Raw genomic sequence first — 26,294 nt, 5'->3', positions numbered from 1 at the left:
TGCAGTCGTAAAGTGCTTGAACAGATACCACCCAAGGCCTTATATACCTGTGTATTAACAAGCTGTTTACTTCACCTTAACCACTTTATACAAATAATCAAGATGTTTTTTTACCACTTTGATTTAAATTCTAGTAAAAACCAAAATATGACTTAATAGGTCATTCATTATATACCATATTTATTATATACCAGCACTACCCTCACTTTTTACATTTACCACGGACTCCTCCGTGCTGTACTCTGTAATCATGACTTCTTGACAAGTGCTTACCAGTTGTCTTATATATTTATATCCAACAGATCTCAAAACAATTAATAGATTTGGCAATTAAATTTCTGACTAGCCTTTTCCTATAATGTAAAACTTTTTTAAAAGAAAATGCCTTAACTTTTGATAGGCAGCTTAAAAAATATACAGGTGACAAAGGCAATTCATTGACATCTTAATATTTGGGATGATGAAGAATATATACACTAGTCTCAAATCTGATCATACTGCCCCTCACAAGCTGGGGGCTCAGTACAAATCTTCCTAGAACTCAGTTTATTCATTCCTTAAAAAACATAAAAAAGAAGAGCATAAACTAAAACATTTGTAGAGTACTTTCTAATTAAAATGTCATTAGTCTATGATTCTCATCAATTTTGTTATTTTAAATCAGGTATTCACTTTGAGTACACTTAAAGATGCAATAAGCCTTAACAATGTCAATGGAACATCTTACAAAGTTGATGTGGAAGAGAGAGAAGAAAGGCTGTTTACGAAGTCTACCCCATCATTTGAAATTCTGAAGGAGAGCTCTTCAGTTCTTCACAGGGCATATAACCGATGCATACCTGTCCAGATTAGTGCTGCCAGAAGAGTAGTCCTTGGATGCAGATCTGCTACCATAAAAGGATGATGACTGCAAAGGTAAAAGCCCTATAAACGAACAAACACAGGAACAACTTAATTCCTAACCAATTGCTGAAGCCCAATTAATAATAAAATTAAAATTATACATCAGGCCTGTTTTTACTTAATTATTTTCTCTCTTTCTTTTCATTAGTTATATAAAGGTCAAAAGATCAAATACTATGGAAAAGGTTACAATAGCAAAGAATACTTTCCTGCCCCATAAGCTCCAAAAATTTTGCTTCTAATTTCTAACCATTTTTTACAACCTAGTTTTTCTGGTTTCCTCTGTAACAGTAGATATTGTTTCTACTATTTCCTTACTTACTCATTTTTAACAGTATCAGTTGATTCCCTATCAGGGAAAATTAGAAATTTCCCTACTCTTGCTTACTTCCAACCAATTATTAGTTGTGTTACTTTAGTTCTACTGACTCTGTAACTTTAACATTCTTAACACTTTTACATTTTGTTCCATGAACCTTATCACTTGACCACTTCCTTCTCTCTCCTCTTCTACATCAAATTTTGTAAGATGTACCTTAACTTCAATATTGTTAAGGCTTACTACATCTTTAAGTATCATTTTCTACCTATCGGCTTATTATGAAAGTTGAAAACCATCAAGTGAAGTTTACATAATGTTTTATTTTTCAGAAATAAGAATTATATTGGAGATACTTCTTTTTGTAGGAGTCCAATATCACAACTCTGAACTGCTGAAAGATCATTCTTAGAATCTTGATCAAATGAATTCTCCTAAACTCCCAATTTATCAAAATCATGCCATATTTTAGTTTGCTTCAACTTAATTTCAAGCTGACATAATATTCAAATCAACAGCTGAATGTCTAAGTAGTTCAGAATATCAGGAAGATTGGTTAAGTGTAAGAAATGCTGACAAAAATTCATGGGACAGTCTAACTTTTAGATTTTGTAAAAACAGGGTACAGGTGAGGTTAAGCAATTCTTCAGGCAATAATTTCAAGATCTCTTAGAACTTTTAGTAAGTGACAACACTGATGAACTTTAATTTCAACCACTTTAACTCCTTGGATTCATTCTATGGTGCAGGTACTTTGACAATGAAAGAGCTTAATTCTGGGCAGTTAAATAGGAAAGAAGGTAAAGTCTAGACTCTTTGTGAACAGAATAAAAGTTCCTTTATATTTCTAGTACTTTAAAAGTATTTTAGCAGAGTACTGGAAACAAACTGGATCCCAAAAACTAGCACTGAATTATGGAGTATTCCTAAAGAACAGAGAGGTTATGTGCCAGTTTAGGTTTTTATTTCTAGTCTATACAATATATATTATAACAAATGAGTAGCTTATATAATAAACCAAACACTTACCTGATGTCCTATTCTCTTCTGACTGTTTCAAACTGAGCTGCTTCTCTCTACTGCTGGTTAAATACTTTCTTGAGGGATCTGTCATAGCCTTGTTGTTCCTAAAGTTAATAATTTAATTCAATATAAATGTGTAAAGATACAGTACTTAAATTTTATTTCTTTTTAATTTAATCTTTATTGTATTTTTTCCCATTACCATTTAGTTCCTTTATACTCTCCTCCCCTCCGCAGTAACCACACTATTGTCCATGTCCATGAGTCCTTTTTCTTTTTTGCTCTATCCCTCTAACCCTTAACCTCCCCCATACCCTGTCATTGCCATCCTGTCTCCATCTATAAGTCTGTCCCCATTTTGCTTGTTAGTTCAGTTTGTTCATTAGATTCCACATATGAATGAAATCATATGGTATTTTTCTCTGACTGGCTTATTTCACTTAGCATAATGTTCTCTGTAGTTCTTAATTTTAAATAGTTGTCACTAAAAATTTTACATTTCAAGTGCTGAATTCATGAATTTGTTTGGAAATTAGACTACAAAGTTTTAAAAGCCTCAAGAGGTCCAGACTTAAGCAAATGAAAATTATGAAAATAAGCTTTCATTACCAAGTCAAAAGCCAATCCAATCCACAACCCCTTAGTAATTAAGCAAAACTGAAGGAATATTTTATTTTTATAAAGGCCAAACCAGAGACAGCAAGATTGTATAAATTTTCCTCCTTAGAAGCAAGAGCAGATGAAATGACTTAGCTACTAAAAGACCAAAATAATTGATTAAAAAGCTACTGGAGTTGGATACTAAATATGTTTAAAAAGTAAAACAAAACCAAGATGTTCTTATGAGATACTATTTACTAAATGTCAACATTACTTAAATTCTAGTGATTAAACTATTTAAAGTTTGCCCTGGCTGGTGTGGCTCAGGGGATTGAATGTTGGCCTGTGAACCAAAAGGTCATCGGTTCAATTACCAGTCAGGGCACATGCCTGGGTCACAGGCTGGGGGCATGCAAGAGGCAACCAACTAATGTTTCTCTCCCTCCCTTCCCTTCTCCCTGAAAAAAAAAAAAAAAAAAAACCTTAAAAAAAACAAGCTATTTTAAGTCCATGAACATAAAGTTTAAGCCCGTTTTCCCACATTAGTCTTCCTAAATACCTCAACCTGTATAGAGTGGGTCCATTCAGATAAATGGTCATGTTTTGATGAAATCTGCTTATTTTAGAAGAACCATCATGAATAAAGCCTGTAGCAGACAGATTATGTCCTCAATCCAAATTCCCTATGATCTAATTTTTATATCCCCTCTTTCACACCAATTTAGGTATGTTTTCAACATCAGTACCCAGGGCTATTCCTATTAATATTCTTTTATTTTTATTTCCTTAAGGCAGCAGTCCCCAACCTTTTTTGCACAAGGGACCAGTTTCATGGAAGACAATTTTTCCACCGATGTGGGAGGTAGGAAAAGGTGGTGGAACTCAGGTGGTCACCTTCTACCATGCGGCCCAGTTCCTCACAGGCCACAGACTAGTACCAGTCCGTGACCCAGAGAGGTTAGGAACCCCTGCCTTAAGGGATAGTCTGAGATCACACTAATGCATCATTTCTTGTATTTCACTGTCTTGCTCACCCCATTCCCTTCCTGTTATCCCCTACAGTCTGCACCCTTAATAAATCACTTGTACACTAATCTCCATTTCAGGGTCTGCTTTCTGGAGAACTTGATTTACAACAGCTGGTACTAGGAAGCATAACCTAAGGACAGGGTTCTGGAATTGGATCACTTGCTTGTCAATGGCAATGGAAATCCATTGCTGATGATAACACCACTGTTATCCACAGTGTATCTGTATTGAACTGGGATGGGATAGAGTAGAAGAGACTATGGCTTATGCATATCTCTGGCATCGGAGAAACGTGGTAGACTGCACGATGAATCTTTCTGGAGTTATAGGAATGTTCTAAAACTGGATTATGGTGATGACTACACGACTCCATAAATTTACCAAAAATCATTGAATTGTACATTTAAAACAAGTTTTATGGTGTTTATAAAATATAACTTGATAAAGTTGTTTTTAAAATGCCCCAAATTATTCCAGAACAGCACAAGCATGAAGCAGACTACAAAAGCTGCATGGCCCCAAAGGACAGTTTCTAAGATCTTCAGGTATGGCCTTGAAAGACAACAAAGGAAATCTAGCAGAGGACAAAGCCAGGAGTCATATGGAGTACAATGAACAAGGGCTTCTCCCAGAGGAGAAAACAGAGACTGCTACACGGACTAATCAAGAATTTACTCCCTTGCCTTCACAATTTCTACCTAGCAAGATTTTATTGTTACAGATAAGTGACTCCTCCAGTTTCTTATTGTCTTTTCTAAATGTAAATTTTTATTGTGGATATCCTGTGCCTATTTCAGCAACATATAGGCATACCTCATTTTATTATGCTTTGCAGACATTGAGGTTTTTTTTTTTAAACAAATTTTAGGAAGGATCCTCTGCCAGCTAAGAGCTCAGATAATGAATGGTTAGCACTTTTTAGCAATAAGGTATTTTAAATTAGGATATATATATATATATATATATATATATATATATATATATATAACGCTATTGTACACTTACTATAATATAAACTGAGAAACAAAAAAAATTGTGTAATTTTATGGAAATATTTCCTTTACTGTAGATATGCCTATATAATATGTGTATGAAATGAGAGTAAGGGAATGCAGATTAACTTGCCTTTTTGTTTTTATGTATCAGATCATAAGGTTCATTGTTCAAAAAAGCACACCTGGACCTCATACAGAGGACTGCACATCACCTAGAGATCCTGGAGCTGGATCCTTTGGATCTTGACACAAGACCTAAATGAGACCTGGAGGCTGTCTCCATTAGGGTGAGGGTTAAGAGTGCTCTCTATATATGGGAAAGTAATGAACAGGGATATTTCTGTGGCTAAAGGGTTAAACTACAGCAGCCTATTAGTTGTCTACAAATAACCATGGTACCCTTCAGCTATTATAAAATTTGGGCTGGGAATATTTACTGGACTTTCTTATAAATTGATGTAACCATACGACTAAGTTCTGATCAATGTGATATACTTAAAAGTGGTGTGGCCCTGGCTGGATAGTTCAGTTGTTAGAATGTTGTCCTAATACTCCAAGGTTGCAGGTTCGATCCCTGATCAGGACACATATAGAAAGTGACCAATGAACACATAAGCAAGTGGAACAAACTGATGTTTCTCTCTCCCCCTGATATCAATCAATAAATTTTTTAACTTTTTAAAATATATTTTATTTATTTTTAGAGAGAGGGGAAGAAAAGGAGAAAGAGTGAAAGATAAACATCAATGTGTGGTTGCCTCTTATGTGTCCCCTACTGGGAACTTGGCCTGCAACCCAGACATGTGCCCTGAATGGGAATCAAACCAGCAACCTTTTGCTTCATGGGCTTGTGCTCAATCCACTGTGCTACACCAGCCAGGGCTAAAAATTTTTTTTTAAAAGCTGTGTGTACAAATGTACAATTTCCAGCCTAAAAGAAAGCAGTATGCTTTCCCTTTGCTCCTTGTTTCCCAACAGGAATGCAGACATGAGAGTGAAGGCTGAAGCAACTACCTTGGTTCACAAAACGGAACCTACTTATTAAGGTGGGTGGGTCAACAAGATAAAAGGAATCTGAGTCCGTGGTGATTGTAGCTTCAGATACCACACCAGTCCCATTACCTATGTAGAGTTTTACATCTATTACAGCAGCAAAACCAAGATCCCAATTAGAATATAAAGTTTCTTCAGCTTTTTCCCAATTCCTTTATAGTGACCTTCTTGACCTTGAATACCAATTAACTATCAGCTGATTTTTGTTAAGGTGTTAATTGAGTTATTAACTGATAACTGAGTAATAAGTTTTCTCTCCCTAGAAAAAAAGCATAAGTTTTTTAAAAAGACCCTCCCACAAGGAAGAAGAAAATGTGAGCTCGTAACTGTCCTGTTGCAGGTAAATACCCTTTTGTTCAACCCAGAAAATAGCTCTAAGAGACTGATGCTTCATACCTAAAATTAGGGTTTACATCCTTTTAACCCTAAGCTAACTTTTCACATGAATAAGGTAAAGAAATTTTTACAGGTAAAGGGAAGAGGGTCAGAAGGGTTTCTCACTAAAAGAATGGACAGCAAGAAACACTTATTTAGAGTTTTTCAGCTCTATTCTTCCTCTAAGTGCTGCAGATTTTTTAAAAAGCTACAATGGGGAAAGTGCAATAAAATGATCAAAGTAATAGCACTAGCTAAATCCTTTACTGAGCCTCCAATCTACTATCACCAAAATGTTTCTCATGTGCTCTTCTATCTTTGGAATTCCCATAAACTGAATAATCTTCCCTAGTGGTTGTAATTATCAATATAACACTGGACTAGGACCTTAAAGGTTCTTAAAGCAACTTACGATGATGCATCATTTTCCTTAGGGTAATCTTCATTCAACTCTGAGCCAGACAGCATCCTTTTCCTCTTTTCAGTTCTATAGAGAACAAAAAAAAAAAAAAAGTTAAAAAGCCATAATTTGTACCATTAAAAAGTATAAACCAACACACTCAAGGATTGGAAAGGTGACTGTCTAATTCTCTACACCATAGTTACATTAATATCTGGATGCTCAATACATGTCACTGACATAAACCACATAAGACAGATACTATTATCTACCAAAAATGCACTCTATACTTTCTTCTTTTAACACACTTTACTCACTGGACAATCTCCTTCTTTTTCTCAAATTACTGGTCTTTCCAAAAGGCCTAAAAGGTATTTACAGCCCTGGCTGGTATAGCTCAGTGGATTGAGTGTGGGCCTGCGAACCAAAGGATCGTGGTTTGATTCCTAGTCAGGGCACATGCCTGGGTTGCAGGCCAGTTCCCAGCAGGGGACGCACGAGAGGCAATCATACATTGATATTTCTCTTCCTCTCTCCTTCCCTTACCATCTAAAGATAAATAAAATCTTTAAAAAAAAAACCCCAGATATTTACAAACAGGCATAGCTAATGACTAAGAAAGAAAAAGAAATCTTTCATACCTATTTTCTAATAACCCTGATCTAAGAGGTGTTGATGTAGATGTCAAAGAGGGAATCGTCCGGGGGACAGTTATTCCACTCCCTGCTGCCGTCTTAATTGATCCTCTCCCTGGATTACCAAGAACTTTTCGAAATGGAGTATCATCTTTAGTTTCCAAACTTCCTCTTTTTGAAGAGGCCTGTAAGAAAGTTTGAGATAGCAAATTGTCAAATTACCTGGCATACTTTTAGACCAGTGATTTTCAAGGAGGACATTTAAAAAGATACCAACAACTAGAGACCCATCTCCAGAGATTCTAACCTAATTGATATGGGATGAAGTCCATTCTTCATCATTTTTTTTAAAGCACTTTAGGTGATTCTAATGTATGGTCAGTGTCATAAATTGAGTAACACTTTTTTCCCTGTAGTATTCTTGTAAACTTAAATATTCCACAGCATACATACAAGCAAAAGGGAATTTGCTGTGAATTACTGATTAAAAAAAAAATTTAAAAAAAAGGTTCACACACACAAGATATGCTTCTAGTGACCAGGGTGAAAATACATCTTTAGAGAGAAAAAAATCCAAGTATAATTATGATAAAGTGGTGCGTGTGTTACGTGTCACTGAGTAGTCTCCAACTCCTAGGGACTCTGGGAATAAGTGATATCCACAATGTCCTATCCTCAACTGCTCTGCTCAGCTTCTGCAGATAGACAAATGCTCATGACTATTTTTAGGGTGTCAATCCATCTCATTTTTTATCTTCTTCTCTTCCTGGTGCCTTCTATTTTCCCCAGTATTACCGTCTTAAAATGACATAGATGTGACAAAAAGCAACAATGACATTTGGTCATCGACAACTTAAATGCCAAGTCACGTGTACCTCATATGACATTAGAAGGGGTTCCAGTTTGGAGGAATGAAACAAATATATGTAGTGATAAGGGAAATGAGAGTGAGATAGAGACTACTGGCAGAAGTGGCTGAATCAAAAAGTCTACCTACTATATGAAAGACACAGCAAGAACATTTAGAGAGAAAATAGCAATTAGAAAATATAGGATGGGACAAAAGTAGGTTTACAGTTGTTTGTATGGAAAATAATACAATAATAATTAAGACAAGAATACACAAAAATTATATTTATGAATACAATTAATAAACAACAACACAAAAGTATGTGTTTCACATACTCACAACTGTAAATCTCCTTTTACTACACCATGTATTAGTTGGGAAATAATGCTTTCGACCAGCATTCTGCCAGATAAGTTTCATAACTTATTATGAAGAGCTATGAAAGGTACTTCCAATTGGAAATCTTATTTCCAATCTTATTGGAAATAATGCAATCTTAGGATAAAAAAATCTCTGATGTCATCTTAACTGAACAATTTTAAAAAGTACTATTTACTTTCAAATGAATAATACATTTTCAAGATTCAAAAATCAAAGTGCTATTACAAAAGCCATTTACTGAGAGGTCTCATTATCACCTCAATGTCACCTACCCAAGTTCTTCCACTTCCCATTCTCCTACTACTTATAAACTAATACTTATCCTTACTATGTGTAATACCTTCTCTTCTCTTCTTTCTCTTTTTATTTAATGCCAGTCACAACCCACAAAACTCATTTTGTAATCCCAGTAATGGGAATTGTTATTTATAAAGTTATATTCAGTTGGCCAAAAAGTCCGTTTAGTTTGTTCCATAAAATAAAAGACATGTTTTTCATTTTCACTAATAACTTTACTGATTTGGATCTTCTGAGTATGTTGGCCATCTCCCACGTCGTACAACACTGACTGTTCTTGATTAATGTCTCAATTCAATAACTATCAACTTCAGCTGGTCTACCTGACTTTGGAGCATCGTCCAGTGAGAAATCTCCAGCATAAAACTTTGCCAACTACTTTTGATATGTTCAATCAGTCACAGCACCTTTTCCATATACTGTATAAAACTTTTTTTGCATTTAAGTTGCATTTTTACCTTTCTTGAAATAAGCATAATATACAAAAAAGATGTGTATTTTCTCCTATATGCACTATTAAAATAGCTACATAGAAATTCATGAATTTGGTAAGTTGTTTTTCAAATGCACACTGATATGACAGCTGTCACAATACAATCTAACAAAATTATTCTGATTGAAGTTAAAGACTGCTAAGCACTACTAGAGCCATTTTATGGAAAACAAACAAACTTTTTGGCCAACCCAATACTAACACATTTAAATATTCCAACAGTTTAAATTTCTACCTATAAATGGATGAATCTCAGAGTAATTATGCTTAGTTAAAAAGTCAGACAGAAAATATTACACACTGATCCCATTTATATAAACTCCAGAATATGCAAATTAACCTACGGTGACATAAAATAAATCAGTTTGGCTTAGGGACAGAAGCCAGAGAAGGAGAGAAGAATTACAATTTACTGAATGTCAATTGCACTTCAACTAAAATGTTAAAAAAAAAACACCAGAAAAAACATCCTATAAAAAAAAATAACAAAAAAAATCTAATTCATTGCTTATCCCAGTAAACGAACTAGGTAATCACCTCTCTGCACAGCAAAATAAAATTAATTAGTTTTGAAGTTTCTCTTTATCCCTGGTTTCCCTTTGTAAAACAAATTAAGAGACATAGGACAGCTTAACTACAATACTGCGCAGCAAGTCCATGACCGGCTGAAAATATTTATGAAAGAAAAACTACTTAAAAAACAAAAAAAAGACTTCAACACGAGTCTGGTATCATACTGTGTAGGGGCAAAGTTCACAACGTAGAACAGACACAAAGGGCCTCACAGAAGTAGTAGCAGCAAACACTGATCGGGTAAGTTAGTATGTGGTACCATGGACTAAGAACTTCACACGCATAATCTTATAGCAACCCTTAAAACATTCTTGCTGTCTCAGTTTTAAAGGTGGGTACTAAGACTCAGGATACTTAAGGAACTTCTCCAGTGACCCACAGCTAGTGTTAGCACCAAGCCTCAACCCCACATTTAACTCCAAAGCTATGCTTTTTAAACACTGCAGTTCATAATGACGACCATGAGATGTCGAGCAAAGGTTCAATTGTGAACCTTCAAAGGTTCAATTATGTACAGTAAAACTGTACATAAGAAATGAAACAAATTTTAGAAAGACTTCCATAAAAATAGTTGAATAGATCGATATAACTAAAATGGTAAAGTTCAGGTATTTGGAAAATACCCTTGTGACAATACCAGAATTACTGGGCATTACAGTCTAAATTCTACTTCTTGCAATTACCTCACAGAATGATTATTATCATTTTTTAAAAGCTAAAAGATTGAAATGAACATACCTGATTGTCTGAGTAAGAAAGCTGCCTGTTGGTTTCCTTCTGTGAGGTCCTGCTGCCCAAAATAGCTCCAAAACTACCAGACCCCTGAGAAGGTTTCATGGCTGGTGCAAATACAAACAAACAAAAAAACCCAAATCACTTATTTTAATAGGGATTTGTCACTATTATTATATAATATTGCAGAAATAAATCAAGCACTTATTAGCCAATTCTTTCTGAATAAAAAAGTACACCTGATCTAAATAGTAATTAAAAGTTAGAGCTAGTCTGAAGCAAAAAATTAAATAACGTGCAAAAAATTGGGAACATGTAATAGAAGAATAAAATTTTAAATGCAAAATAAAAATGCTAGAAATTCTATGTCGATACTAGATAATTAACACTACAGAAAAGTTAGTCAATGTATCTATGGCATGAACACTGACACTGGATGCCAAGAAAACAAGGCAGACCCATGACAAATACATTTCCAACACTGTATGCTCTAAAACATTCTCTATAAATTCACCATGCAGAATACATGGGTTCTCTTCCAAAGAAATCAATGCTAGTTTAACGAACAAGTAAGATACTGTATAAACATGAATTTGTAAAATGCTTTTTTATACTTTAGTCAATTCCCACTAATGATAATTTGGAATGTTCTAATTTTTAAAAATTGCTGAAGATCCTTTCACATCTCTTGCACTAATGGTACAATTTTAGTAGAATAAATTCCTCAGACTAAGAATCGCTGTGTTAAAGGACACTCTGGCTAGGACTTCGAATACTATGCTGAATAGAAGTGGTGAGAAAGGACAACCCTGCCCTGTTCCTGACTCTGGGAGAAAATCTTTTAAAAAGTTTTTCATCATTTAATGTTAGTTGTGGGCTTGCATATAAAGCATTTATAGTGTTGTGGTAATTTCCTTTTATTCCTAGTTCATGAGTAAATTTTATTCTGAAAGGGTGTTGAATTTTATCAAATGCTTTTTTTCCACTGAGATGATCATGGGGTTTTTGTCCTTCTTATTTTTGGTTGGTGTATTACATTGATTGAATTTTTCATATCTTCAACCATCCTTGCGCTACAGAAATAAGTTCCACTTGGTCTTGTAATCCTTTGAACATATTGCTGAATTTGGTCTGCTAGTATTTTGATGAGGATTTTTGCATAAGTATTCATCAAGGATACTGGTCTGGAATCTAGTAATATTCTTTTATAACCGCTAATATCAGACCTTGGGAAAATTAGTGCTCACCTGCATTAAGTCTGTTTTGATGCACTGCATCTAGAAACAACCTCATTTCCTCTGCATCCTTACTTGGTACTTTGTCAATAGACAAGAAGCTGTTATCTTGTAGCGTTAACATTAAGCGGCTTTGTTTTGCTCCACTGGGTCGAAGTACCACGTTTTTAATGTTATGACTTAGCTGATCAACACAAAAGAAAAAAGATTTTAACATTAAAAACATATGATAATGAAGTACATAATATATTACACAATGAATACTAAACTTAATACTTTGTAAGTTACATTTCTCACTCTTAACCACATTTTCCCCCAACCAAAAATAGTTCCCATTTCTTGACACATGTAAGTTGAAGATTTCCCTTTTAGGAATGGCAAACACATAGTGTTAACATTTATTTTACATTGTAATTCTAGCAGTCTTGTTTTTATGGTAGCAAATTGCATATTTTCAGGTATAAAGTTTTAGAAACCAGTGAGTTAACTTTCAGAGCCCAGATGGCTATACCATCACCAGTTTAGAAAACCATAGTGCATTAGAGGCTCTTTTTCTTTTAAACAAGTTTGTAAAATATCTGGCAAATGGCTTAAGTAGCTTCAATGTAAACAGTACATATTAATTCAAACCATAATCCTCAAAAGGATTCCACCACTCAAATATACAATGAAATACAACTTTATCAGTATTCAAAAACATGTTTTTCTTTTTTAACTGTCTAAGCACACTCAATTAGCTTTTATTCAATCACAAAGAACATAAGCACCCTGAAATTGTGTTAACTTATTTTTCCCACCTCCCAGAACTGGTTCAAAACTGGTCTTATATTTCTCCAGATTCTGGATATGTACTATGAAGTGACAGCTTTTGTATTCTCTTGGCTGAAATTTTTCAAGACTAAATTAATCAACTTTGTAGTTTCCTTATTATCTAAATAATTACTGTCCATCAGGCATCCTTATTCTTTAACATTCTCCCTCAGCAAACATATACAAAAGTTTCTAAAGCTGCCTTTTGCTGAATACCCTTTGAACAGCATAAAAAAGGAATAGCACTTCCCAATTTTTAAAAAGATTTTATTTATTTTTAGAAAGAGAACAAAGGAGGGAGAAAGGAAAAAAAATCAATGTGTGGTTGCCTCTCACATGCCTCCTACTGGGGACGTGGCCCGCAACCTGGCACATGCCCTGACTGGGAATTGAACCGGTGACCCTTTCGTTTGCAAGCCAGCGCTCAATCCTGAGCCACACCAGTCAGGGCCTCGTAATTTTTTAAATTATATAAGAATGAGAAAACAGTTTTATCAGACTTAATTTATATTTAAATTTTAAGTGATATATAGGCCTTAAGTTCATGTCCCTAGTAGAAATTCTATTATAACACAAAACCTAGTTTCAGATGCATTAACTCCACAATATAAAAGAACAGTTTTGTATCAAAAGGGAAATAGATCACATAACCCATTACTTCAGTCAATATATCATTTTTTTGCCCTGGCTGGTGTAACTCAGTGGATTGAGCGCAGCCCTGCGAACCAAAGGATTCCCAGTCAGGGCACATGCCTGGGTTGCAGGCCAGTTCCCAGCAGGGGATGCATGAGAGGCAACCATACATTGACATTTCTCTCCCTCTCTTGTTCCCTTCCCCTCTAAAGATAAATAAATAAAATCTTTAAAAATATATATCACTTTTTAAAACTAAAATTTAAACATAAGGAGAAACATTTGTTCATTAACAAACAAGGTGAGAGTAACCTTGAACTTGACCACTTCGATAACTGAAAAACGACCTAACACCACAATTTTAGTAACTACCCGTATGGTGAGGTCTCCCGATTCTTTTCCTAAGTGCACACTTCTCTACTGGTGCTGTAGTCCTGTCCACCTAATACACACGGGACACCAGTATCTGAATGTCTGATACCTGAAACAACTCATCTCTCCCAGTCCCCAATCTTCCCCTCTGCTCCCTATCACAAAGGACAATAAAGGGACTGCCATCTACTCAAAAACTTGAGAATCTGCCCCAAACACTCCCCGCCCAATATAATGAGGTAAGTCTTCTTAAATCACTTCGAATCTATCCTTTCCTCTTCCAGCTTCTCCCACTGTCTTTTCCTTTGTTCATGACTTTCATTCCTAATTTAAACTACAATAACCTCCTATCTGTCCTTCTTTTCCCATTATCTCTTGAAATAAAGTCATCTGCTTAGCCCTCAAATAAAAATGAACTTGAGATTCTTGGCTCCCTAGAATCTAAGCTCCACTTACGTATGACAAATAAAATATTGCAAGATCTGGTTCCTATCCAGCTCTTTAGCCTTTATTTCTGCTAGTCCCTAATGTTCATTTATTTTAAAACAGTTTTCTGGTTCTGAGTGTTGATTCCCACTTGCACATGTCTGTCCATGTATAGAAATCACCTCCACCGTGTTTGGCAAATTCCTATTTATCCTCTAAATCCTCAGAGCATAAACTACTTCCTTCATGTGTTACTTCAGTTATCTTTTAAATATATATTTTTATAATCAAAAAGTTTTCGGAAATACTTTAATTTTTAGAATATCTTATTTATTTTCATAGAGAAGGGAAATAAGGGAGAAAAGAGAGAAACATGATGTGTTAAGAGAAACAGCAATCAGTCGCCTCTCTCACATCACTAACTGGAGACCTGGCCTGTGACCCATGCATGTGCCCTGACTGGGCATCAGAGTAGCAACCTTTTAGTCTGAAGGCCAGGGCCCAATCCACTGAGCAACACCAGCCAGGGCTAAAATTTATTTTTTAATGTAATTTAGTACAGGTGTACAACATAGTGATTAGATATTTATACACCTTACTAAGGGATCGCAACAGTAAGTCTAGTACCCATATGTACCATTCACAGTTATCAGAATATTATTGACTGTATTCCCATGCTGTACTTTACATTCTGCGACTATTTTTCTAAGTGGCAGTTTGTATTTCTTAAATCTCTTCATCTTTTTTACCCATCCTTCTACCTCCTTCCCATATGGCAACCATCAGTTTGTTCTCAACCATCAGTATCTATGAGTTTTTCTGTTTTGCTTTGTTGAATCATTTATTTTGTCTTTTTTAAAGTTACACATGTAAATCAAATAGTATTTGCCTTTTTCTAACTTATTTTGCTTAGCATAATATCCTCTATGTCCCATCATGTTGTGGCAAATGGCAAGATTTCATTCTTTTTTTATGGCTGAGTAATATTCTGTCGCACACCTACGTACCACATCTCTTTGAAATATTTTTTACAGCTGAGAATGCATTTGATTTTAAGTTCAAGAAGAAAAGTGTCTCATTTAGCTCTACATTCTTAGCCCATAGCACAGTATCCTCCACAAAATTCTGTAGGTGTTTAATGAATGCTGAATGCAAACTGATCGAGAAGTGAGATGAGGGTGGAATCACAGGTAGAACCATTATGCTCTTAAATATGTTTTTGCTTAAATATTTATACATGTACTGAGTGCTAATTTGGGCTGAGGACTGAAAAAACAAATCTCTATTTGGAAAAAATCTTTCACTGAGATGGGTACTTAGTAGATATACGTATGTCAGAAATTGCTATTGTTTCTATTACCCATGTCACCACTTCTAATCTATTTAAGAATATCTTGCCCTGGCTGGTGTAGCTCAGTGGGCTAAGCGCAGGCCTGCTCAATCGAAAGGGTCACCAGTTCAATCCCCAGTCAGGGCACATGCCTAGGTTGCGGGCCAATTTCACTGGGGTGAAATATACCTTCACCCCAGTAGAGGGTGTGCCAGAGGCAACCACACACTGGTATTTCTCTCCCTCCCTTCCCCTCTAAAAATAAATAAATAAAATCTTTTAAAAAAATCTTTAGTGCTTACAGCTCATTTAGAATTTATCTATTGGGTCTTCCTGTTCTCACCAGTAGACCCGCCCCCCCACCAAATCTGATACATAAAATCATAAGCAATTTATTTTCATATTTGAAAAGCAAAGACAAATGAAAATTTTACCTCCACTCAAGTTCTCACACATAAAGTTTTATATATTGTTCTTTAATAGAGTAATTTAGAATGAATATACTTTTGTGTAATTTAATTAACAAATGTAGAAAATTAGAGTGCAGAAAAATATACGTAAAACATTATGTTCTTTGGGGGGGCTGGGATGGGAGAAATAGACAAAAAACTGTACTTGAAAAATAAATAAAATTTAAAAAGAAAAGAAAACACAGAACAACAAAAAAAACATTATGTTCTTAAACTCAACTTATATCAAGATGAGTAGTTCTTAGCTGCACAAGATAAACAGTATAGAAGTGAAAACAAAATTATATATTTTTTTCAGTGATAAAATAATGAGATCTTCTAAAAGCTTACAATGAGAAGAAAAAAGATGTAAAGATGACCTTAAATAATTATCCTTGAATGGTCCATACCACCTCTCTGGCACGATTATTTAGAAAGTAAACATTATGATAACACTAAGAAGTCCTATTAAAACTAACACCAAATACTGATGAATCTATCCTATACATTAAAGAAGAAAAGAGAGAATAACTATAGTTATCCTAACGTGGTTTTTAAAATAGCTTAGACAGTATCCAAATTCAATTCATCTCATCTTCCTCCCACCAGCTTTCTTTTCGATAATGGTGACTACTTCCTGTTCTTTATAATACGTTATCTATAATGCTGCTGAAAAACTTATAAAACATGAACATAACAGTATCAGTGTCCTGGAAATAAAAAATAAGAAAAATTAATCCAGTAGGAAGGCTACCATGATAAAGGTTGTGATTAAAGATCTATTCCAAATTAAAATTTAGTAATACCTGAAATATCCTTGGAATTCCTCCAGTATTGTAGTGAACTACTAGGCTAACTTTATTCTCTTTTTCCACAATTTCAAAGGATCCTTCTTTCCATTTTGTAATCCCAGTCTGCATACTTCGAATTCTGATAGGACCATGTATCTTCAGAGGAGACATACTTTCTTTAAAAAATAAACCGTTTCTAGCCAAATTATAAAGCAAAAATATACCTTCACCTGACAGATTCTGAGAAAGAAAAATAAAATAAAGAGTTACAACTTATTATTGATTAAATTAAAAGTTTGAAAGAGAACATTATATGAACTACTTTATATCCTTTTCTGTATTTCCATATTTCAATATTTCCATATTCTGTATTTCAATATTTCCATATTCTGTATTCTGTAAGTCATATTTTATTAAACATACTCAAAGGCCCTGAATAGCTGGATGGCACAGGTAAGAAAGACAACTAAAGCATCACTGACGTTGAGTGTATGAATCGAAACAACATTTAGTTCTTCCGTATATGTTCTCTTCTTTGCCATGTGTCCAGAATCTGCATCTATTATTGCCTAAATTTTGCATTTTGTACCATTAACAAATCATATTGCTGCCACTAAACACATGCCAAATGGGACTGCTGAAGATTCCATTCTCAATGTGACCCACTTTTACATTCCCTCATGAATGCTAAAGGGTCTCAAAATTCAAATATAAGTAAAAAAAAAAAAAATTTAGTCAACTGACTCCATTTCTTAGAATAGAGTTCCTCTGAAAATATCAAATCATATCACTAAGTAGTCTTAGCATATCCACATGTATAGAAGACATTAACAGAATCCAAAACTGTAAGAATAATCAAATTAGTTTAACTTCCAGAATTATTTGAGAAAATAATTTATTTTCTAGGGAAAACTAACAATAAAACCTCTCTCCCTAAGAACCACCTACCATATATGTTTAATATTTACCATTCCTGGCAAGATGCTTTACCAATTTTATCCATGACAAATTTTCAAATTCCCCAAATGAACTTCTAACACTTAAAAATGGCTTACGATAAAAAGTCTAAGATTTTCAAACTAACCTACCAAATGTCAACAAGTACAATTCTAGTAATATCTCAATGCAATCAAACAGTGTGTGTATCATACAATACCCCCATGTACCTTCCAGATACCTTTATGATGAACTGCAAATTGAAATCATATCAAAATGTTAAAACAAGTTTTATTGACATTCTCTTCAAATCTCTAAAAATACTGCCTCTAACACAGATTCTTGCTTATAATAAATTAAAAATCATTAAATTTCACATCTGCCAAAACAGCTTAACTATAAAAGTTTTAAAAAAGTAGTGTACAAAGGAAAAACACTCTAGATCTAGTTATCAGGAATCTGTCACTTACTAATTTGTTACTTATCTTTTCTAACCATTAGTTTTAATTGTAAAATAGAAGTAGCAAATGCCAGTGTTGCAGAATTAAATAAAATAACATACATTAGGCACTCAACAGACCCCAGCCTTAATATGAATGAAATTACTGCCCACTTTCTGAATTTATTCCTTGTCTGTAACACCTCTTTCACCAAAGACACCAGATAAATAAGTTAACAGAGGTTACCAATTCAATTGTAGGGGCCTGGAAGGCTACGCACAAATGACTGAGGCAGGCAAAAAGATGAAAACTGCTATTCAAATGCAGCCAATTTTATCATGTGAAGATCGTATACCCAACATTGACAGATCATCTAATTAAAAAAAAAGACATCTAAATTTTGGGGGTAAAACTGCCCATTTTTCATTATGAGCAATGAATTAAGTTATTTTTAAGAACTAAAAAAATCAAACAAAACCCACCTGTAGACAGGGTATATATATAGCCTGCAGACTGCAGTTCGAGGCCTCTATATATTGTACATCAAATAACTAGAAATAAAATTGAAAAAGATGTAAAAACATTTTGAATAGTTATAAAGTGTTATACACTGTAAGTCCTCTATTACTATCGCTTATCTCATCAAAATCTTTTGATGGCCAGATTTAGACAGTTTAACTTACTGAGTATATAAATGCAGCAAAGTTTGTAATAGAGTCCACTACTGTTTATAGCCAGTCCATTAACATATTTTGCTAAAACCAATAACTACAGAATTTTGGGTCAACGTGTTTGTAATACATTTTTTTCCTGGCAATTAATAATTTGGTGCTTCATTGTTTGGATATGTCCTTGAGATTTTTTTTCCCATTCTGTCTTTTAACATTGCCAATAATATGTGGCCCCTCCCATCCTAGTTGCCCATGAAAGAAACATGAGAGTTTTCTTTCACTACTCTGTTGATGATTGGTGGTATTAGTGTTGATGATTAGGTTGGAAATTGGAAGGTGAAGGTAGAATACTGTCAATTCTACCTCCATATACCTTCCAGACATCTTTATAATGAACTGCAGATCAAATCACATCATTTTCCTCCTTAGTACTATTCAATGACTCCCCACTGCTCTCACAGTAAGAGGGTATTAACATGATATAACCCCCCCCCCCATGATCCAGGCCCTCATTATCTCTCCATTCCCAACAAGCTCTCCAAATCCAGCTATCTGAACTACTTATAATTCCCCTAAAAAAGCCACATGTTCTCATGCCACTATACCTTTCCACACACTGGTCAATGTCTACAGGATTTTTATGTACTTTCCCCATCCCCATAATTTCTTTTCCTGTCTATAAAATCAAGATGTTAACTTAGATGTTATCTTGTTTTAGAAGCCCTTCCTAGGTACCTTTCACTTTTCTCTCACCCACAGCCACACCGAGACTGTTTAATGTTTATTCTCCTGTTGTACCCTGTGCTTATTTATAGCAGAGTATTTATCACATTATATTGTACAAACTGTCTGTTTACCCCTTTGTCTCTCTCGAGACTCTGTTAAAGACAGGGAATATGCTCTTTAATCTTCACATCCCCATTCGGACAGTGGCTGACATATAAGAAACAAACTCACCATTCAAGAATAATGAACAAATCACTACTAACAATTTAATTCAATTTGCTGTTAAAATATACAACAGCAGATACTGGAACCATAAATCCTTTATATATGGCCAATACAGGGTTTTTACTCAGTTTGATACAAGAGTATCACTATGCAGTGTATTACATAACTCATCTTTTGAACACTTAAGTTTTTTCTGTGTGCATCCAAAGTTTTCCAATAAATGCACAGATATTTCTATATCTTAAGATTCAATGAGAGAAAAATCATTTATGAAGAACAAGAATATGCAGTTACAGAATGCATTATTAAAACAAAAACATTAGTAAACTTGCCTAAACTGGAAATCATTTTATTCACTGCTCAATAAAGAAATTCCATTTTAAAATTTTGTCAAATTACCTCACCTTTTAAAAAAATTTTTATTTATTTATCTTTAGAGGGGAAGGATTAGGGACAGAAATATCAATGTGTGGTTGCCTCTCATGCGTCCCCTACAGGGAACTGGCCTGCAACCCAGGCATGTGCCCTGACTGGGAATCGAACTTCGATCCTTTTACCTCACCTTTTAAAAAATGTCAGTATGTCATGGTACCAAATGAAAAGGAAATAAAATAAAACCCCATTATCTCAGTGTTTTCCTTACAGACCAAAAGTAAGTGAAGATGATTGATCTTAAATTCCTCCAACAAAATATACTTTAAAAAATTACATTAACAAAAATTTGAGGTAAAAAATTCAATATTCACTAGAGTACATCAGAAATAAAAACTTTGTTGGTTACTTGTTTCTCTATATATAATTTTCTCTATAATTTCTCTTGATATAATCCTCAAACGTCATCTGATGCAGCGTTTTGATTAAGTATGTAAAATTTTACTTCAGATAGTTAACATTTTCTTAACCCCATTTAATAACCTCTCTTTCTTCAAAGAAAAAAACCCTGAAAGGTATACGACATACAACTGGCAGAACCAATAAAACTTTTTCTTTGAAAAAAAAATGCCCCAACTTAGTTCATCACCTACTCTTGCACTACATAAATTAACTGCATTTATTTTTGTACATTCATCATATTTCCAGGGTTTTCCCTAATCAAGGTGAAAAAAACTAAGTTTCTTTTTCAGCATTTAGCACACTAATCCTTAAACTTTCTATAAACCTAGGACAAGACAAGGTTTCTCTGAACTCTGTAATGCTAATTCACTATCAAAGTGATATTAGGAAGACAAAATATAATAAAACCTGATGAGATAGTCCCCTTTCATTTCTTCACAATTATTAATATTAATGTTCGACTTTGAGCATTCTATGAAAACACAGTAACACTGCCAAAAATTCTTCTATACTCTGGACGGACATTTAAATGCTCATAATTTAGGTGCTACTTTGAAAATACACTTATCCAGCAGGGCACTTTATGGTAAAGAAAGCATGCTACAGCATGAAATCGTTACTACAAAATAGAAGAAAAGTGTCAATTCTTGTCAGTATGCATAATCTTGGAAAGATATATCTAAAATAAAAACATTACTTACTTTTTCAGTGACTTTTACTGAAAAACTATATGCAACAACAATTTACCTTTATTCTGATGCTTGTGCCAAAGGCAATGCAATCTTCTTGGGGAACTACTCATATTCTGCAGCTATCCCAGTTCTCCGGAAGCCATCAACTCAACTAAAGAAAATATAAGTGTGCCTTTTTAACATAATCCAATTCACAAAATGAAAGTTATTTTTATAAGTGATGATTTGTACAACAAAAATTCACCTTTTCTTTATTTAAAAACCACATAAAACATAATGCTCAAGGTACACACATGTGAAAGAAATAGAACTTTAGGGATCTGTGTGCAAATTGAGGAATTCAGGAAGAGCTGCACCTTTATCAATCTGTGTCTTTGTTTGTTTATCCCTGCTACATTTCGAAACTAAGAAGGCAGTGAAAAAGAACACATCCTTTGTTGACTTCATAAACATTGTTACATAATGATGTCTTATGTCTTAAAGTACAACTTTCACAGAGCTGTTACCCATTTCAAAAGGTGGATAAACTTAGCATTTACTTTTCTTTCAAAGCTAACTATGGATTTCTTTCTCAAAATTAGGCTCTTCTGAAATCTCTCACTGCCTTCTTGAAAGCTGTAACATCAACTTTAAACTCATTTGTTCACAGTAAAAATCATTATTGAGCCACTCCAGGTTGATAGCAGTGTGGTAGATATATAAATGTGAAAACTATACAGTCTATGCCCTCAAGAGGCTCCCCAGACTTCCCTATACTTGTCCTTCCACCATCATTCAGGAAAAATAAATAAATAAGTAAGTAAATAAATATGTAAAAAACCTTAGCATCAGCTTTCACCTCATTCTCATTTATCTAAAATCCAACTTTTCATCTATCTTTTCACAACTACTCCCCTAATTTAGAAATATATCATTTTGCCATCACTCCTAATATTTTTAATACAACATAAACTAAGCACAGTGCTAAGCACCATACATGTATTTATTTTCACAAAAATCCTAAAGTACAAGTATTTTATTATTTCTATTTATAGATGAAGAAACTGGGCCTTCAAGAGATCAGGTAATTTATCCATGGTTACAGAGTAGGAGACAAAAGTCTAACACCAGAACCTATGTTTTTTACTACGACCATACTGTATCCTCATCAATAAGAGTGGCTGCAGCAATCATTTTCCAGTCTCCTCATTTCTTCCACCCAATGAATCCTTTACTCTTTCTAAAAAACTACTCCTTTTATCTCTTACCAAAGAAAGTATGCACTAGCTGTCTCCTTAACTTTCTCTGTAAAGGACAGGGAGAGAGATAGGCGGGTCTGTCCTATCTTCTTTTGTATTCCTGAAACATAACAGGCACTTTGTTAAGTGCTAAATACTTGCCATTGATGCTAGTTCCCTCCCAAACATTTTTCAAGTTTTTATTGTGGTAAGAATACATAAGATCTACTCTCTCAACAATTTTTTAAATTTTATTTATTTATTTATTTATTCATTTATTTATTTATTTAATTTTAGACAGAGGGGAAGGGAGGGAGAAAGAGAAGGAGAGAAACATCAACGTGTGGTTGCTTTTCACACGCCCCCCCCCCCCCCCAACCAGGGGCCTGGCCTACAACCCAGGCATGTGCCCTGACTGGGAATCCAACCAGCGACCCTTTAGTTTGCAGGCCAGTACTCAATCCACTGAGTTACATCAGTAACTAAGTGTATAATACAGTATTGTTAATTCTAAGTGTATAATACAGTATTGTTAACTACAGGTACAATGCTGTACAGCATTATCTCTAGAAGTTATTCAACTTAACTGACACTTTCTCCCATTTTTAACAGCTCACCACTACCTATAAAATAAATCCAAATGCCTCTGTTTTACATTCATATGCTTCCTATGTTTTATTTTTTACTTTGCAACAAAAATCTTGTTTCACATACACAAAAATTACTAAATTTTAATATTTTCTTCCACATTCATCACCAAAAATTTACTTAAATATGACATTTTCCTTTGTTTATGAGAACATCATTCTCACTGGTCTCATAGTTTAACCCGTTGTTAAGATATATAAACCACTGCTCTGATTTCTAAGGGCTTTGTTTCTTAAAAAGATCAATAAGACAAATGCACAGAGATAAAATTAGTGTGTGGCTGAAAAACAGAAGTTGACCTAAATAAAGTTTACCTCCAATTCAAAGAATCTAAAAGCTGACTGGTTTTATGCCATAAGCACATAAAATCATCCAAAGCCAGGAAAACTCTTTGTTTTTTTCTTTTGTGTCCTTTGATTTGTCTGCAGAGTGAATATTCAAATGACAAGAATATCATTAAGTTGGTGCTTCCAAAAGACATGATTGTTCTTATAGTAAGCCCCAGCTTATTTATTCACTTAACAAATTTTTGAGAAATAAACATGAAAAAGTTACTAGCTTATATTCTAGTAGGTGACAGACTTTAATCACGTAAGTAAATATATAGTTACTTTAATCACGTAAGTAAATATATAGTTACAAGTTCTAAAAAATGATACAAAATGCAGAGTGTGATGAGCAACATGATGCTGTACTTGATTTAAGACTTGGGAGTTAGAGGTTAGAAAGCATTGAGACGGTTTCTCTGAGGAAGTACCACTTAAGCTAAAAACTGAAGAGTGAGTTATATGAAGGGTGGTCATGCTGGAGCAATCCAGGCAAATAGAAAAAAATGTGCAAAGGCCCTGTAACAGAAAATAACTTGGTGTGACTGAAATGAACAGCAGTGTGACTGGAGTTTAGAGAGGGGGGAAAAAGGAGGATGGTGCAAGATGAAGCTAATAAAGCAGGTAAGAATCAGGTACGCAGAATGTGGCAGACCATTGCAAAGACTTTGAATTTTACCCTAAATAAATAAATACTCAATGATGGGATATCCACTGAAGGGTTTTAAGAAGAGAAATGATATGTGACGGTTGTTGAATGGACAAGTTTATGTGGTTTGTTTCAGTTTGGGGAAAACAGGGAAAGGAGCAAGAATGAAAGAAAACAGGGCAACCAGACAGGAAAGTACTGAAGTGATTCAGCTGTAACAACAATTACAATAACAATTAATCCTTACTAGCTATTTACTGTGTGTCATGTGCTTACTATGGTTACCTTATTTAATCCTCATAATAATCCAATAAGGTGATGTTTATTCCCATTTTACAGATGAGAATACTAGCTACCAGTAACATTAAGTTCAGGTGAATAAGGATTGTGGCTTGAACTAGAAAAGTGATACGATGTAGAGAAATAGATTCAAGACATATATTGGAAATAGAATAAATACAAGTTGAAGAGGGAGAACGGCCTTCCAGTGTCTAGCCTATGTTAGTGGATAAAAGGATGTATGTATCATTTAATGAAATTAGATGATGGAAAAGAAAGAGAGTGAGTATAGAGGGAAAGATTAAGACTTTGACTTTTAGACATGTTATATTTGAAATTTGTAAAAAAAATAATTAAGCTGAGATGTCAAGGAGATAGCACCTATTTAGATCTTAAACTTAAAACACAGGGAACAGGGTGGAAATAAAAACTCTTAAGTCACCAATATATAGGTGCAATTTAAAGCTTAGGGCATAAAAGGAAAAATAAAAAGAGAACAGAACCTGGGACCAAACCTGGATATTCACTTTTACTCCACTGTACTCTTGCTATGACCATCGATTACTTTGATTTCACAGGGCTTCGGTCCTCATTCAACTATCAACTTTCAGCAAAATCCAGCTCTGCTGATTACTTCACCTCTTTCACAAGACTTGCATTCCTCTATCCAGTTACTAAATGCCAAGAATCCCTTAGTGCTCCATCTTAGGTCCCCTTGTTGTCTAGCACTATACCCTGTTTTAGGCAGTTTCATATCTATAGCTTTGATTACCATCAATGCAACATACAGATATATATACACATATCTGTATGTTCAGCCCAGAACTCTCCTCTGAGCCCCGCCGCTGTATGTCCAACTGCCTATTCAACATCTTCTCTCTTTAAATTTTTTTTTAAATTATTGATTTGAGAGGGAGAGGAAGGGGAAGAAGAGAGAGGAAGAGAGAGAAACATCTATCTGTTCTTCTACTTATTTGTGTATTCATTGGTTGTTTCTTTTATGTGCCCTGACTGTAGATCGAACCCAAAATCTTAGCGTATGCAGATGATGCTCTAACCAACTGAGCTAAACGTTCTCTCTTAAATATATCTTCCAGTAAGATATTTTTGAGATACTGTCACGCAGAAATGGACATTTACACCCAGTCACATTTTTTAAAAGAATTGCCTCAAAACCACCACAGGACAACTCTCCAAAAACACAGGACTTTGTCATCAATCATCATTTCCTTTCGTAGACCAGTAACTAAAACAAGTAAACTTGACAACCTGACCTGATGGCTAGAGACGAGGAGCAACCAAATGCACGACAAAAATACAATTCATGCTTTTTAGTGAGAGATGGTTAGGAGAGAAAGAAAGTGAAGAATGTCAAGAGCGTGGAAGAGTACTCTGTCCAAGGCCTGATGGATGTGCGGCAACCCAAGTTCCCCCTAGAGACAGCAGACCTTGTAAGGGGCAAGTAGCGGACGGCGACAGCCCCCAGCGAAATGCGGCAGGTTCGGGTTGCGGAGAGAGCGAGTGACAGTAAAGACTAGGTCAAAGGAGGAAAGCCTAGGGGGAAGACCCAAGTGGAGTACCGGTGAGGCGCCAAGGGGATGAGAGCTGGGCTGAACAGCAGCGGCGAACTCCAGAAGAGTGAACGCCGAGTGGGCGGACCGCACGGGTCAGGGGGGAGGGGGCCGGAGGAAACGGCTCAATCGAGGAGTTCGCTGGGCCCGTCTTACCTGTGTCTGCGCGTCCGGAGCCCCGACAGGCCTGGGTGGAAGGGGAGGAGAGGGGGTTAAGGAAGAATGAGAAGCCGAACACGAAGAAGAGGAACAGCTAACTCCCCCGAGTCAGGGAGAGCGGCTGATGGCGGGAACTGTGACCACACGCAAACACGCAACGCACGCACGCACACTCGACGCGACCAAACGAGGCGCGTGCGCGCAGGCCTGCAAACTC

General features: G+C 35.1%; 1 protein-coding gene and 1 non-coding gene across 2 annotated transcripts in view; one reads left to right on the top strand and one right to left on the bottom strand.

Annotated features, from left to right (window-relative positions):
• Window positions 1–26,250, bottom strand: part of USP37 (ubiquitin specific peptidase 37) — a 78,154-nt gene extending 51,904 nt beyond the window's left edge. The window contains exons 1-10 of the mRNA XM_053669666.1: window positions 26,075–26,250; window positions 21,284–21,379; window positions 18,563–18,631; window positions 16,720–16,944; window positions 11,906–12,077; window positions 10,665–10,765; window positions 7,339–7,517; window positions 6,710–6,784; window positions 2,252–2,349; window positions 840–924 (exon numbers count right to left, since the gene is read on the bottom strand). Of these exons, the coding sequence (XP_053525641.1) occupies window positions 840–924; window positions 2,252–2,349; window positions 6,710–6,784; window positions 7,339–7,517; window positions 10,665–10,765; window positions 11,906–12,077; window positions 16,720–16,875 (866 nt within the window). The 5' untranslated portion in view covers window positions 16,876–16,944; window positions 18,563–18,631; window positions 21,284–21,379; window positions 26,075–26,250. The remainder of the gene's footprint in view (window positions 1–839; window positions 925–2,251; window positions 2,350–6,709; window positions 6,785–7,338; window positions 7,518–10,664; window positions 10,766–11,905; window positions 12,078–16,719; window positions 16,945–18,562; window positions 18,632–21,283; window positions 21,380–26,074) is intronic.
• LOC119039549 (U7 small nuclear RNA) lies at window positions 15,757–15,819 on the top strand. Its single transcript, XR_005080633.2, has one exon. It is a non-coding gene; the product is annotated as a U7 small nuclear RNA (small nuclear RNA).
• Window positions 26,251–26,294: the final 44 nt, after the last annotated feature.

The sequence above is a fragment of the Artibeus jamaicensis genome, unplaced genomic scaffold (genome assembly GCF_021234435.1).
Source record: "Artibeus jamaicensis isolate MK-2021 breed Jamaican fruit bat unplaced genomic scaffold, CSHL_Jam_final contig_1015, whole genome shotgun sequence".
NCBI lineage: Eukaryota > Metazoa > Chordata > Mammalia > Chiroptera > Phyllostomidae > Artibeus > Artibeus jamaicensis.
This window is presented reverse-complemented; position numbering and strand designations above follow the sequence as displayed.